This window comes from Pleurodeles waltl, chromosome 11 (genome assembly GCF_031143425.1).
Source record: "Pleurodeles waltl isolate 20211129_DDA chromosome 11, aPleWal1.hap1.20221129, whole genome shotgun sequence".
NCBI classification, from domain to species: domain Eukaryota; kingdom Metazoa; phylum Chordata; class Amphibia; order Caudata; family Salamandridae; genus Pleurodeles; species Pleurodeles waltl.
The window spans coordinates 322,575,283-322,591,733 of record NC_090450.1 but is presented as its reverse complement, the minus strand read 5'-3'; the positions used below and the strand labels follow the sequence as shown (position 1 = coordinate 322,591,733).

At 47.5% G+C, this 16,451-nt stretch overlaps 1 protein-coding gene across 1 annotated transcript in view; it reads right to left on the bottom strand.

Moving 5' to 3' along the window:
- Nucleotides 1-16,451, bottom strand: part of SLCO2A1 (solute carrier organic anion transporter family member 2A1) — a 403,388-nt gene that overhangs the window by 181,938 nt on the left and 204,999 nt on the right. The window contains exon 3 of the mRNA XM_069213584.1: nucleotides 12,887-13,049. Within this exon, the coding sequence (XP_069069685.1) occupies nucleotides 12,887-13,049 (163 nt within the window). The remainder of the gene's footprint in view (nucleotides 1-12,886; nucleotides 13,050-16,451) is intronic.

The following is a 16,451-nucleotide window of genomic DNA, read 5'->3' as shown; positions in this document are numbered from 1 at the left end:
CTCTCTGCCTGTCCACTCTACAACACTACTCCACTCTTCAGCATTCCACTCTACGACACTCCACAAGACTCTGCTCCATGCCACTAAACTTTAGCAATGTTGGACAGCAGCCACCCTGTGTACAGCATGGCTAAAACACATTGGCCAAGCCAATAGCTCTTCCATGGGCGAGACCTGTTAGTGTTGCCGATGTTTTTTTGGGAAAATCTAGCAAAAGCTTGTGTGCATGCCAGCCTCCCGGAACAAGCTTTGATCTTGGCTGGCGCTGCACTCAGTAGTGTAATAAAAGATGTGCCCTAAGAAAATTGATCTTCGGGTCAACAGTGTAGTGAACGCAATAGAATCAATGCAACTTCTTGTGAATGTTTCAGGCAATTTGTTGTTCTTTACACCGTGTGTGCCTGAACTGTAAAAGCAGGGCAACACTACTTACATCCGCCATATAATCAAAGTACATTGATGCCCAGTAGATGGCGCAGTTGACTAATGACCACACGAACACTTGCACACTGAATCAAAGCAATCTCCTTCAAACCGGTTAGACATTCTTCTCGGGGCTGTTTCCAAGACTCTTGCAGCGTTCCATGCACAGATCCAAAATAACCACAAAGTTGTTCTAGATGCCACCCAGTCTTGGCTTCCGTTAACAATGATGAAGCCTGCATACTCAAACTTAACTGAAGCCTTTTTTAACCCCACAAGGAACCAACACTACAGTCAGTGCAATGATGATCAGCATTACAACTACTCCCTGTGATAAAATTGCCCTCTGCCCATATACATGCGATCTTTCTTACAAATAATAATTGAGCTTAACCATTCAGTTCGAGCTGACGTTTTTTGCCATTTCTACATAGTGTAAATAACGGGCTTTTCTACTAACCAACTTAAAGGGGTTACACCTATATCAGCTGCTGTAAGTCACATCTACTGCTTAGAGGTCGGTTAACCTGTTTAGGACACACGAATTGCTGCAGGTCTGGGGTGAGCGTGGACTACTGCAGAGTAAGTCAAGTAATGGCGGGGGGGAGTACAGCAGTGCGTGGTACCCACCATGGGTAGGAGAACCCAAACACTGTGCCGGGCCGGACAGCTATTGTAAGGCACAAAATATGAAATAGATGCAGGCTAGTTACAGGGGACCACACTGCTATACTCGATATTAGAAAGCTCTTGGAACCCAAGCGGCATAAAATTGCAGAGCTGCTGTGTAGGAGGCTGGACTGGCTTGTAGTGAGTACCAAGGGGTACTTGCACCTTGCACCTTGCACCAGGCCCAGTTATCCCTTATTAGTGTATAGGGTGCCTAGCAGCATAGGCTGATAGATAATGGTAGCTTAGCAGAGCAGCTTAGGCTGAACTAGGAGACAAGTGAAGCTCCTACAGTACCACTTAGTGTCATATGCACAATATCATAAGAAAACACAATACACAGATATACTAAAAATAAAGGTACTTTATTTTTATGACAATATGCCAAAAGTATCTCAGTGAGTACCCTCAGTATGAGGATAGCAAATATACACAAGATATATGTACACAATACCAAAATATGCAGTAATAGTATTAGAAAACAGTGCAAACAATGTATAGTTACAATAGGATGCAATGGGGACACATAGGGATAGGGGCAACACAAACCATATACTCCAAAAGTGGAATGCGAACCACGAATAGACCCCAAACCTATGTGACCTTGTAGAGGGTCGCTGGGACTATTAGAAAATAGTAAGGGTTAGAAAAATAGCCCACCCCAAGACCCTGAAAAGTGAGTGCAAAGTGCACTAAAGTTCCCCAAAGGACATAGAAGTCGTGATAGGGGAATTCTGCAGGAAAGACACAAACCAACACTGCAACAACGATGGATTTCCAGTCGAGGGTACCTGTGGAACAAGGGGACCAAGTCCAAAAGTCACAAGCAAGTCGGAGATGGGCAGATGCCCAGGAAATGCCAGCTGTGGGTGCAAAGATGCTGCTACTGGACAGTAGAAGCGTCGGTTTTTGCAAGAACGACAAGGGCTAGAGACTTCCCCTTTGGAGGACGAATCCCACACGCCGTGGAGAGTTGTGCAGAAGTGTTTTCCCGCCGAAAGACCGCCAACAAGCCTTGCTAGCTGCAAATCGTGCGGTAAGGGTTTTTGGATGCTGCTGTGGCCCAGGAGGGACCAGGATGTCGCCAATTGCGTCAGGGGACAGAGGGGGCGTCGAGCAAGACAAGGAGCCCTCTCAGCAGCAGGCAGCACCCGCAGAAGTGCCAGAAACAGGCACTACGAGGATGCGTGAAACGGTGCTCACCCGAAGTCGCACAAAGGAGTCCCACGTCGCCGGAGAACAACTTAGGAGGTCGTGCAATGCAGGTTAGAGTGCTGTGGACCCAGGCTGGACTGTGCACAAAGGATTTCCGCCGGAAGTGCACGGAGGCCGGAGTAGCTGCAAAAGTCGCGGTTTCCAGCAATGCAGTCTGGCGTGGGGAGGCAAGGACTTACCTCCACCAAACTTGGACTGAAGAGTCACTGGACTGTGGGAGTCACTTGGACTGAGTTGCTGGATTCAAGGGACCTCGCTCGTTGTGCTGAGAGGAGACCCAAGGTACCGGTGATGCAGTTCTTTGGTGCCTGTGGTTGCAGGGGGACGATTCCGTCGACCCACGGGAGATTTCTTCGGAGCTTCTAGTGCAGAGAGGAGGCAGACTATCCCCACAGCATGCACCACCAGGAAAACAGTCGAGAAGGCGGCAGGATCAGCGTTACAGAGTTGCAGTAGTCGTCTTTGCTACTATGTTGCAGTTTTGCAGGCTTCCAGCGCGGTCAGCAGTCGATTCCTTGGCAGAAGGTGAAGAGAGAGATGCAGAGGAACTCGGATGAGCTCTTGCATTCGTTATCTAAGGAATCCCCAGAGACAGAGACCCTAAATAGCCAGAAAAGAGGGTTTGGCTACCTAGGAGAGAGGATAGGCTAGCAACACCTGAAGGAGCCTATCAGAAGGAGTCTCTGACGTCACCTGATGGCACTGGCCACTCAGAGCAGTCCAGTGTGCCAGCAGCACCTCTGTTTCCAAGATGGCAGAGGTCTGGAGCACACTGGAGGAGCTCTGGGCACCTCCCAGGGGAGGTACAGGTCAGGGGAGTGGTCACTCCCCTTCCCTTTGTCCAGTTTCGCGCCAGAGCAGGGCTAAGGGGTCCCTGAACCGGTGTAGACTGGCTTATGCAGAAATGGGCACCATGTGTGCCCAAGAAAGCATTTCCAGAGGCTGGGGGAGGCTACTCCTCCCCTGCCTTCACACCATTTTCCAAAGGGAGAGGGTGTAACACCCTCTCTCAGAGGAAGTCCTTTGTTCTGCCATCCTGGGCCAGGCCTGGCTGGACCCCAGGAGGGCAGATGCCTGTCTGAGGGGTTGGCAGCAGCAGCAGCAGTGAAACCCCGGGAAAGGCAGTTTGGCAGTACCAGGGTCTGTGCTACAGACCACTGGGATCATGGGATTGTGCCAACTATGCCAGGATGGCATAGAGGGGGCAATTCCATGATCATAGACATATTACATGGCCATATTCGGAGTTACCATTGTCAAGCTACATATAGGTAGTGACCTATATGTAGTGCACGCATGTAATGGTGTCCCCGCACTCACAAAGTCCCGGGAATTGGCCCTCAACAATGTGGGGGCACCTTGGCTAGTGCCAGGGTGCCCTCACACTAAGTAACTTAGCACCCAACCTTTACCAGGTAAAGGTTAGACATGTAGGTGACTTATAAGTTACTTAAGTGCAGTGTAAAATGGCTGTGAAATAACGTGGACGTTATTTCACTCAGGCTGCAGTGGCAGGCCTGTGTAAGAATTGTCAGAGCTCCCTATGGGTGGCAAAAGAAATGCTGCAGCCCATAGGGATCTCCTGGAACCCCAATACCCTGGGTACCTCAGTACCATATACTAGGGAATTATAAGGGTGTTCCAGTAAGCCAATGTAAATTGGTAAAATTGATCACTAGCCTGTTAGTGACAATTTGAAAGAAATGAGAGAGCATAACCACTGAGGTTCTGATTAGCAGAGCCTCAGTGAGACAGTTAGTCATAACACAGGTAACACATTCAGGCACACTTATGAGCACTGGGGCCCTGACTAGCAGGGTCCCAGTGACACATACAACTAAAACAACATATATACAGTGAAAAATGGGGGTAACATGCCAGGAAAGATGGTACTTTCCTACACAACCCCCCCCCCCAAACGAAGGACAATAAGACTAGCCATGACCTGATGAGTCTTCATTGTCTAAGTGGAAATATCTGGAGAGTCCATCTGCATTGGAGTGGCTACTCCCAGGTCTATGTTCCACTGTATAGTCCATTCCCTGTAGGGATATGGACCACCTCAACAATTTAGGATTTTCACCTTTCATTTGTTTTAGCCAAAGTAGAGGTTTGTGGTCTGTCTGAACAATGAAGTGAGTGCCAAACAAGTATGGCCTCAACTTCTTCAGTGCCCAGACCACAGCAAAGGCCTCCCTCTCAATGGCAGACCAACGCTTTTCTCTAGGGGTCAACCTCCTACTAATAAAAGCAACAGGTTGATCCTGGCCCTCAGAATTAAGTTGTGATAGGACTGCCCCTACTCCTAATTCAGATGCATCAGTTTGGACATAGAATTTTTTAGAGTAACAAGGGCTTTTCAGGACAGGTGCAGAGCACATGGCCTGCTTCAGCTCCTCAAAAGCTTTCTGACAGTTAGCTGTCCACAATACCTTTTTAGGCATCTTTTTGGATGTGAGGTCATTAAGAGGGGCTGCAATGGAGCCATAGTTCTTAATGAACCTCCTGTAATACCCAGTGAGGCCTAGGAAGGCTCTCACCTGAGTCTGAGTAGTAGGGGGAACCCAATCTATAATAGTTTGGATTTTCCCCTGAAGTGGTGCAATCTGTTCCCCACCAACAAGGTGTCCCAGATAAACCACCTTCCCCTGCCCTATCTGGCACTTTGAAGCCTTGATAGTGAGGCCTGCCTTTTGCAGGGCCTCTAAAACTTTCCATAGGTGGACCAGGTGATCATCCCAACTGGAGCTAAAGACAGCTATATCGTCCAAATATGCTGCACTAAAAGCTTCCAGCCCTTGCAGGACTGTGTTCACCAACCTCTGAAAAGTGGCAGTTGCATTTTTCAATCAAAAAGGCATTACTGTGAATTGGTAATGGCCTCCAATGGTTGAAAATGCAGTTTTAGGTTTAGCATTTTCTGATAATTTGATCTGCCAATACCCTGCAGTCAAATCAAAAGTGCTTAGATACTTGGCAGATGCCAGTGTATCTATGAGCTCATCTGCCCTGGGTATAGGGTGAGCATCAGTTTTGGTTACCTGGTTGAGACCTCTATAATCTACACAAAACCGCATTTCCTTCTTTCCATCCTTGGAATGAGGTTTTGGTACAAGTACCACAGGAGAGGCCCATGGACTTTCAGAGTGCTCAACCACTCCCAGTTCTAACATTTTCTGCACCTCTTGCTTTATGCAGTCTCTGACATGGTCAGGCTGCCTATAGATCTTACTTTTGACAGGCAAGCTGTCTCCAGTATCTATAGTGTGCTCACACCAAGAAGTGGTACCTGGCACAGTAGAGAAGAGTTCAGAAAACTGACCCAGGAGATTTATGCAATGGTCTTTCTGCTCGGCAGTAAGACAATCAGCCAAAACTACACCTTCCACTAGAGCATCTTGTTCTGTGGAAGAGAAGAGATCAGGTAGAGGATCACTGTCTTCTTCCTGTCCCTCATCAGTTGCCATGAGCAGGGTGAGATCAGCCCTGTCATAGTAGGGTTTTAGGCGATTGACATGGAGCACCCTAAGGGGACTCCTGGCAGTGCCTAAGTCAACTAAGTAGGTGACTTCACCCTTTTTTCAACAATTATGTGGGGTCCACTCCATTTATCTTGGAGTGCTCTTGGGGCCACAGGCTCCAAGACCCACACTTTCTGCCCTGGTTGGTACTGAACCAAAACAGCCTTCTGATCATGCCATTGCTTCTGGAGCTCTTGGCTGCCCTGAAGGTTTTTACTGGCATTTTTCATATACTCAGCCATCCTTGATCTGAGGCCAAGTACATAATCCACAATATCTTGCTTTGGAGCTTTTAAAGGTTGTTCCCAACCCTCCTTGACAAGTGTTAGTGGACCCCTAACAGGGTGTCCAAAGAGGAGTTCAAAGGGGCTGAAGCCCACTCCTTTCTGGGGTACCTCCCTGTAGGCAAAAAGGAGGCATGGTAAAAGGATATCCCATCTCCTGCGGAGTTTTTCTGGGAGTCCCATAATCATGCCTTTGAGAGTTTTGTTAAATCTCTCCACCAGTCCATTTGTTTGTGGATGATAGGGTGTAGTGAACTTGTAAGTCACACCACACTCCTTCCACATGGCCTTTAAGTAAGCAGACATGAAATTGCTTCCCCTGTCTGATACTACTTCCTTTGGGAAGCCCACCCTAGAAAATATTCCCAGGAGGGCCTTTGCCACTGCAGGTGCTGTAGTGGTCCTTAAAGGAATTGCTTCAGGATATCTTGTGGCATGGTCCACTACCACCAAGATAAACCTATTGCCTGAAGCAGTAGGAGGGTCAAGGGGGCCAACTATGTCAACCCCTACCCTTTCAAAGGGAACCCCAACCACAGGCAGTGGAATAAGGGGTGCCTTTGGGGTGCCACCTGTCTTGCCACTGGCTTGACAGGTTTCACAGGACTTACAAAATTATTTTGTGTCCTCAGACATTCTAGGCCAATGAAACAAGGGAACAAGCCTGCCCCAAGTTTTCATTTGTCCTAGATGCCCAGCTAGGGGAATGTCGTGGGCTAGAGTTAGGAGGAACTTTCTGTACTCCTGAGGAATCACTAACCTCCTGGCAGTTCCAGGTTTAGGATCCCTTGCTTCAGTGTACAAGAGGTTGTCCTCCCAGTAAACTCTGTGAGAGTCACTGACATCCCCATTAGCCTGTTTGACAGCTTGCTGTCTTAGACCCTCTAGTGTGGGACAGGTATGCTGTGCCACACTCAGCTCCTCCCTGGCAGGCCCCCCTTCACCCAAAAGCTCAGCAGTGTCTGCTTCCAGCTCCTCTGGTGTAGGTTCTGCACAGGGTGGAAATTCTTCTTCCTCAGAAGTAGAATCCACTGTAGAGGGAGGGATAGTAGGAAGTGCTTTACTTCTACTAGCCCTAGCTTTAGGGAGCACTTGGTCCATTGTTCCAGGATCCAAGTCACCCTGTCCTTTTTGCTTTTTGGCCTGAGCCCTGGTTAAAGCAAAAATATGCCCTGGGATGCCCAGCATTGCTGCATGGGCCTCCAACTCCACATCTGACCAAGCTGATGTCTCCAAATCATTCCCTAATAGACAGTCTACAGGTAAATCTGAAGCTATCACAACTTTCTTTGGACCAGTAACCCCCCCCCCCAGTTGAGATTTACAACAGCCATGGGGTGGCTAAGTGTGTTGTTGTGAGCATCGGTTACTTGGTACTGGTGACCAAGTAGGTGTTGTTCAGGGTGGACCAGTTTCTCTATGACCATAGTCACACTGGCTCCAGTGTCCCTGTAGGCCTGAACCTCAACACCATTTATTAGGGGTAGTTGCTTGTACTTATCCATGTTAAGGGGACAAGCAACCAAGGTGGCTAAATCAATAGCCCCCTCAGAGACTAACACAGCCTCTGTGGTCTCCCTAATCAGACCAACCCCAACTAAGTTACCAAAAGTGAGCCCAGCTACTCCCTTGGATTGGCTATTAGTAGGTTTGCTCCCACCACCACTGCTATTAGTAGGGACACTAGGTGTAGCAGTAGGGGTTGTAGTGGTAGGAGGCTTGGTGCTTTTCTTTGGACAACTGGGATCTGTTGTCCAATGGCCTTTTATTTTACATAAATAGCACCATGGTTTCTTTTCTTTGTTTTGATTTGAAGAGGATTTGGGCCCACCACCCCCACCAGAGTGTTTTTGTGGGCCTGATGAAGACTCATTTTTAGATTTGTCCCCACCCTTGTCAGAAGACTTACCATCCTTCTTCTTGTTGCCATCTTTGTCACCCCCTGTATGAACTTTTCTGTTCACCCTTGTTCTGACCCATTTGTCTGCCTTCTTTCCCAATTCTTGGGGAGATGTCAGATCCGAGTCCACCAAGTACTGGTGCAACAAATCAGACACACAATTATTAAGAATATGCTCTCTCAGGATCAAGTTATACATGCTGTCATAATCAGTAACTTTACTGCCATGTAACCACCCCTCCAAGGCCTTCACTGAATGGTCAATTAAATCAACCCAGTCTTGTGAAGACTCCTTTTTGGTCTCTCTGAACTTTATCCTGTATTGTTCAGTGGTTAAGCCATAACCATCCAGGAGTGCATTCTTAAGAACTGTAAAATTATTGGCATCACTTTCGTTCACAGTAAGGAGCCTATCCCTGCCCTTTCCACTAAATGATAGCCATAGGATAGCAGCCCACTGCCTTTGAGGGACATCCTGTACAACACAGGCCCTCTCAAGTGTAGCAAACCACTTGTTAATGTCATCCCCCTCCTTATAAGGGGGAACTATCTTGTGCAGATTTCTAGAATCATGCTCTTTTGCAGGATGACTATTGGGAATACTGCTGCTGCCACCATGGGTCTCTAAACCCAGTTTCTGTCTCTCCTTCTCTACTTCTAAGGACTGTCTATCCAAATCCAGCTGTTGCTTCTTGAGCTTCAGTCTGGTTTGTTCCACTCTCAATCTATTGAGCTCCCTTTCTAACAATCTGTCATCAGGGTGGGTGGGAGGGACATGTCTTGAAACAGAAGTATGGTGAGAATGGACAGAAGGACACCTGTCCCTTACAGAAGGCATCCTAACAGCTTGGTTAACAGAAACATCAGTTCTACTGTGGTGAGAATGAATGCTCTTGCTATGATGTGAGACAACACTATCTGTATGGTGTGACTCAACATCAGTACCAACTATGCTAGACTGTCTAGTAATGGGCAGGCTAGGAAGTTTCTTTCCTGAATCTTTTTCTAGGGGAGTCCCTGGATCAGATTGGGAACCATTAGCTACTTTTTCAACAGATGGGGCCCTTGTGGCCTTATCTTGTTCTCTAAGCATGTTAAGCAATAATTCCAAGGAAGGATTCTTCCCTACACTCAAACCTCTTTCTACACAGAGACTCCTTGCTCCTTTCCAGCTAAGGTGGTCATATGCAAGTTTGGACTGATCAACATTTTGGCCTGTGCCAGACATTTTAGAAAGAGTTTAAGTGACAGAAAAAGTGATAAAAAAGTGTTTAGAGCTTTTAGAAAGACAGGAAAAAAAAACTTTTTAAACTTTTAAGAACTTTCGAAAGTTTAGAAGTACTTTTCAGCACTTTAGAAAAGAGTGAAAAGAGGAAATGCAAAACTTTTTAATTATGTGTACATACACTGAACTTGTTTTGTATATTTTTCTCTTATGAAAAGTACAATGACAAGAGTGGTAAGTAGTCTCAAAGCACTTATCCCACCGCTGCACAACCAATGTAGGAGGCTGGACTGGCTTGTAGTGAGTACCTAGGGGTACTTGCACCTTGCACCAGGCACCAGGCCCACTTATCCCTTATTAGTGTATAGGGTGTCTAGCAGCATAGACTGATAGATAATGGTAGCTTAGCAGAGCAGCTTAGGCTGAACTAGGAGACGAGTGAAGCTCCTACAGTACCACTTAGTGTCATATGCACAATATCATAAGAAAACACAATACACAGATATACTAAAAATAAAGGTACTTTATTTTTATGACAATATGCCAAAAGTATCTCAGTGAGTACCCTCAGTATGAGGATAGCAAATATAAACAAGATATATGTACACAATACCAAAATATGCAGTAATAGTATTAGAAAACAGTGCAAACAATGTATAGTTACAATAGGATGCAATGGGGACACATAGGGATAGGGGCAACACAAACCATATACTCCAAAAGTGGAATGCGAACCACAAATGGACCCCAAACCTATGTGATCTTGTAGAGGGTCATTGGGACTATTAGAAAATAGTAAGGGTTAGAAAAATAGCCCACCCCAAGACCCTGAAAAGTGAGTGCAAAGTGCACTAAAGTTCCCCAAAGGACATAGAAGTCGTGATAGCGGAATTCTGCAGGAAAGACACAAACCAACACTGCAACAATGAGGGTACCTGTGGAACAAGGGGACCAAGTCCAAAAGTCACAAGCAAGTCGGAGATGGGCAGATGCCCAGGAAATGCCAGCTGTGGGTGCAAAGATGCTGCTACTGGACAGTAGAAGCATCAGTTTCTGCAAGAACGACAAGGGCTAGAGACTTCTCCTTTGGAGGACGGATCCCTCACGCCATGGAGAGTCGTGCAAAAGTGTTTTCCCGCCGAAAGACCGCCAACAAGCCTTGCTAGCTGCAAATCGTGCGGTAAGGGTTTTTGGATGCTGCTGTGGCCCAGGAGGGACCAGGATGTCGCCAATTGCGTCAGGGGACAGAGGGGGCGTCGAGCAAGACAAGGAGCCCTCTCAGCAGCAGGCAGCACCCGCAGAAGTGCCAGAAACAGGCACTACAAGGATGCGTGAAACGGTGCTCACCTGAAGTCGCACAAAGGAGTCCCACGTCGCCGGAGAACAACTTAGGAGGTCGTGCAATGCAGGTTAGAGTGCCGTGGACCCAGGCTGGACTGTGCACAAAGGATTTCCGCCGGAAGTGCACGGAGGCCGGAGTAGCTGCAAAAGTCGCGGTTTCCAGCAATGCAGTCTGGCGTGGGGAGGCAAGGACTTACCTCCACCAAACTTGGACTGAAGAGTCACTGGACTGTGGGAGTCACTTGGACAGAGTTGCTGGATTCAAGGGACCTCGCTCGTTGTGCTGAGAGGAGACCCAAGGTACCGGTGATGCAGTTCTTTGGTGCCTGCGGTTGCAGGGGGACGATTCCGTCGACCCACGGGAGATTTCTTCGGAGCTTCTAGTGCAGAGAGGAGGCAGACTACCCCCACAGCATGCACCACCAGGAAACCAGTCGAGAAGGCGGCAGGATCAGCGTTACAGAGTTGCAGTAGTCGTCTTTGCTACTATGTTGCAGTTTTGCAGGCTTCCAGCGCGGTCAGCAGTCGATTCCTTGGCAGAAGGTGAAGAGAGAGATGCAGAGGAACTCGGATGAGCTCTTGCATTCGTTATCTAAGGAATCCACAGAGACCCTAAATAGCCAGAAAAGAGGGTTTGGCTACCTAGGAGAGAGGATAGGCTAGCAACACCTGAAGGAGCCTATCAGAAGGAGTCTCTGACGTCACCTGATGGCACTGGCCACTCAGAGCAGTCCAGTGTGCCAGCAGCACCTCTGTTTCCAAGATGGCAGAGGTCTGGAGCACACTGGAGGAGCTCTGGGCACCTCCCAGGGGAGGTACAGGTCAGGGGAGTGGTCACTCCCCTTCCCTTTGTCCAGTTTCGCGCCAGAGCAGGGCTAAGGGGTCCCTGAACCGGTGTAGACTGGCTTATGCAGAAATGGGCACCATGTGTGCCCATGAAAGCATTTCCAGAGGCTGGGGGAGGCTACTCCTCCCCTGCCTTCACACCATTTTCCAAAGGGAGAGGGTGTAACACCCTCTCTCAGAGGAAGTCCTTTGTTCTGCCATCCTGGGCCAGGCCTGGCTGGACCCCAGGAGGGCAGATGCCTGTCTGAGGGGTTGGCAGCAGCAGCAGCAGCAGTGAAACCCCGGGAAAGGCAGTTTGGCAGTACCAGGGTCTGTGCTACAGACCACTGGGATCATGGGATTGTGCCAACTATGCCAGGATGGCATAGAAGGGGAAATTCCATGATCATAGACATATTACATTGCCATATTCGGAGTTACCATTGTGAAGCTACATATAGGTAGTGACCTATATGTAGTGCACGCGTGTAATGGTGTCCCCGCACTCACAAAGTCCGGGGAATTGGCCCTCAACAATGTGGGGGCACCTTGGCTAGTGCCAGGGTGCCCTCACACTAAGTAACTTAGCACCCAACCTTTACCAGGTAAAGGTTAGACATATAGGTGACTTATAAGTTACTTAAGTGCAGTGTAAAATGGCTGTGAAATAACGTGGACGTTATTTCACTCAGGCTGCAGTGGCAGGCCTGTGTAAGAATTGTCAGAGCTCCCTATGGGTGGCAAAAGAAATGCTGCAGCCCATAGGGATCTCCTGGAACCCCAATACCCTGGGTACCTCAGTACCATACACTAGGGAATTATAAGGGTGTTCCAGTAAGCCGATGTAAATTGGTAAAATTGGTCACTAGCCTGTTAGTGACAATTTGAAAGAAATGAGAGAGCATAACCACTGAGGTTCTGATTAGCAGAGCCTCAGTGAGACAGTTAGTCATAACACAGGTAACACATTCAGGCACACTTATGAGCACTGGGGCCCTGACTAGCAGGGTCCCAGTGACACATACAACTAAAACAACATATATACAGTGAAAAATGGGGGTAACATGCCAGGCAAGATGGTACTTTCCTACATGCTGGACTTAAGCAAGCTGAAAACACCAGGAAGGCAAATAAACTGCGTCAGTGCAGGTTTTAAAATGAGAACGCATTTTCTAAAAACAATTGTCTTAATAGCAGCAATAATGTCCTCCGCTGGGGGTCTCTATTCAGCAGGACCAATAGAGTATATAGGTCTTCCAATTTCTCTTCAGTTTGAATTCTTACTAGATCAGTACAGACTGGTCGCTTCTTCCGTGAAGCATGGAGATCAGATGATCAAATAGTAAACAATGAAGTAACTAGGCAAGTAGGTGACAACCATTAGGAAACACGTGTGCACTACAACTAACTTTCATGACGTTTTAGCATTACCAGTGAAGGAGTATTATCTTTTGCTAGGCATCACCGAGAAGGCGGCACTTACCACTGGCCACAGAGCTGACCTGATACGGTTCAGAAATGAAGTGCGGCAGCGTCAGAAGAAAGGCCCCCAGGGCCAGTAGCAGCCCACCCAGGCCAATCATGCGTGGACGATGCACCCGGCTTCCAAAGTAGCTGACGAAGATGATGAGGACAGCGTTGCTGATCTGCATGGAAAAAGAGAAAACTGTTCACCGGTGACTTCACAGTTTCCCAGCTACCTGCTATTTGAGCACCACCTCTTTGCCTCTATCGCTTTAGCAAGTCTTTTATTCGACCCTTGTAAATATTGAATCCATAATTTCGACTGCCACGAACGTCAATGTAAGGTTATAGGTAAGTATAGAAGTACTCTTCTTAAATCCATATCGATACACCTTGACGCAGTATGTGAAGTTTGTCAAAGAATGTAGCTGTGGTGTAATGTGGAGTAAATTTATAACTACCTACATACACTTGCCTATATATACTTTCCTTGACTATATAGGTGTGGCGGTGTGGTTGATATTTTGATTTGATATTTCGTAGGTTTTAATGAAAAAATAGATATTTTGACTTACAGTCCCATTGGCACTTTTGGTCTGGACTAAAGTATTAAAAATATGGCTGCACTATTTTAAAAATTTGTACACCTGAATTTCAACAAAGGCATGCATAGAAACCACCTTTTAAATAGTGAGTTTGCATAAGTCTCCTGCCACACTTGCAAGTGTATTTGATGCGTTTTAAACGTAAATCAATGAAACTTCTATCACTGTTTTTCTCTGTTAAAGTACAGTCTGGTAAATATTCACAGGCAAAAAAGGCATGTTTTTTCCCCTAGCTTTTTGCCTTCAGACCTCCAGTTTGCTGACTTCGTTTTTGCTGCATTTAGGACTCTGCACACTTTACTACTGCTATCCAGTGCTAAAGTGCTTTCTCCATGAAACATGGTAGAATTAGCTTATACCTAACTGCCATATTTAATTTATCTGAAAGTCCCTATTAAAGGGGCACTACCTGTGCGCTGGGCCTTTAAATTAAATGCTACTCAGGGCCTGCAGCACTGATTATTGTGCTACCCACTTAAGTAGCACTTTAACCATGTCTCGTGCTTGCCATTGCAGCCTGTGTGTGCAGTTTTAAACTGCCATTTCAACATGACAAAATAAAGGCCCATATTTATACTTTTTGACGCAAAACTGCGCCAACGCAGTTTTGTGTCAAAAAAATTAGTGCCGGCTAACGCCATTCTGAAGCGCCATGCGGGCGCCGTATTTATTGAATGACGTTAGCCGGCGTTAGCCGCCGGCGCCGTATGGTGTGCGTTAAAAAAAACTACGTACACCAGGCAGCGCCGGCGTAGGGGGATATGGAGCTTGGGCGTCAAGAAATGGGGCAAGTCAGGTTGAGGCAATTTTTTCACCTCAACCCGATTTGCGCCCTTTTTTTTCGACTCCCAACCCCCATAGAAATGACTCCTGTCTTAGCAAAGACAGGAGTCATGCCCCCTTGCCCAATGGCCATGCCCAGGGGACTTCTGTCCCCTGGGCATGGTCATTGGGCATAGTGGCATGTAGGGGGGCACAAATCAGGCCCCCCTATGCCACAAAAAAAAAAAAAAAAACACTTACCTGAACTTACCTTAATGTCCCTGGGATGGGTCCCTCCAGCCTTGGGTGTCCTCCTGGGGTGGGCATGGGTGACAGGGGGTGTCCCTGGGGGTATGGGGGGGCACCTCTGGGCTCCTTCAGAGCCCACAGGTCCCTTAACGCCTGCCTTTTGCAGGCACTAAAAAACGGCGCAAAAGCGGCCGTACGTCATTTTTTTTGACCCGCCCACTCCCGGGCGTGATTTTTGCCCGGGAGTATAAATCCCACGCACATGCCTCGGAGTCGATTTTTTAGACGGGAACACCTACCTTGCATATAATTAACGCAAAGTAGGTGTCCACGCTAAAAAATGACGCTAACTCCATGGACTTTGGCGCTAGATGCGTCTAACGCCAAAGTATAAATATGGAGTTAGTTTTGCGTCGAAATTGCGTTAAAAAAAACGACGCAATTTCGGCGCAAACGGAGTATAAATATGCCCCAAACTGTTTTCTATGCCCAAACTGTCCTTTTTAATACATATGTCACCCAGGGTAGGCCTTGGGCAGCCCAGAGTGCAGGATGCAGTGTATTTGAAACATTGAAGATGTACTTTTTAGTCTTACATGACCTGGTAGTGAAAAACTTCTAAAGTCGTTTTTTACTACTGCAAGACCTATCGCTCCCATAGGATGACATTTGATTTACATTATTATATTTTATAAGTGTAATTTCCAAATGGAAACTGGTGACCAGATATGCTTGGTGTCTTTGGAACTGTAATGAAAAATCCTAAATTATGGTGAAGTTGGATTTTAAATTACAATTTTGAAAATGCCACTTTTAGAAAGTTGGTATTTTCCTCCGTAGCCATTTGGTGCCTACAGCCTGTCTCTGGGTCACATGACTGGGTGTAGGTGACAGTTGGGCTTTGGGTATTCCTCCTAGACATCCACACACAATGGGGAGCTTAGGTGTGACTGGATGGGCCATCACTGGCTGGATGCGAGGGCAGAGCTGGACCCAGCCCTGCTTACAGTTGAATAGGTGGGGCCTTCCTCCATACAAAGGCTGCATACCCCCTGTAGTTAGTCTGAAGACATGGCAGGAAAGGCTGGGCATCTGTGCACTTCAAAGACTTGCCTTTAAAAGCTTCTCTCCACCTCAAAGGCAGACCTGGGTATGCGTTCTGGACCTCCGACCCCACCACTTATGTACATTTCTTGACCTTTGGGGTCTCTGCTAGGAAGAAGGACTGCTGGGTTGCTGAAAGGACTGCCACTCTGCTGGATTATGGATCTGAAGGACAGCTGCCTTGCTGGGCTGGCCTGCTGCCTGCTGCCTGCTGCCCTCTTGCTTGGACCTTGACCTGGACCTGCGTCTCTTGAACCCAGAACTCATAGTGACTCCAAGATCTAGTTGACTGGCCTCTCAATATGAAGACTCAGGGCCACAACAGGCTTCCAACAACATTGCAGCAGCACCTGGACTCTGCCATCTGTGAATCTAGCCTGCCAAGCTATACCATCCAGTCCCAGTCACTTAGAAGTAGGCTTAAAATACTCTGCTAGCCTCTGTGGATCTAGCAGAACTGATGTATCTCTTCTGCTGCGTGGCGCAAACCCAAGCAAAACCAACACATTTCCACTGCTGATTGGGTAGAACCCATAGCAAAGACCTGCATCACTGCCGCAGCCCAATAGGAACTACCACCACATGAGGAATCCTCATTGAAGGCCTTGGAATCCCTCATCAACAGGTTCCTCGACTGAGATACAAGCCCTCACATAGCAGCCTTGTCGCATCTCAGAACCATGACACATCTTTGCCGCATATGCTTGCAATCTTCCATAAACCAGGATTTAAGGTACTGTGCTCAGTGGACCTAACTGGGTCCTGTAGCCGATCTGCTCTTCTTCGCGGTCGGCCTGAACTTGTGACTTTGTTCCGGTCTGGGGTGATCTGATATTCACAGATGGTGCTTTGTGCTTTTTGGCA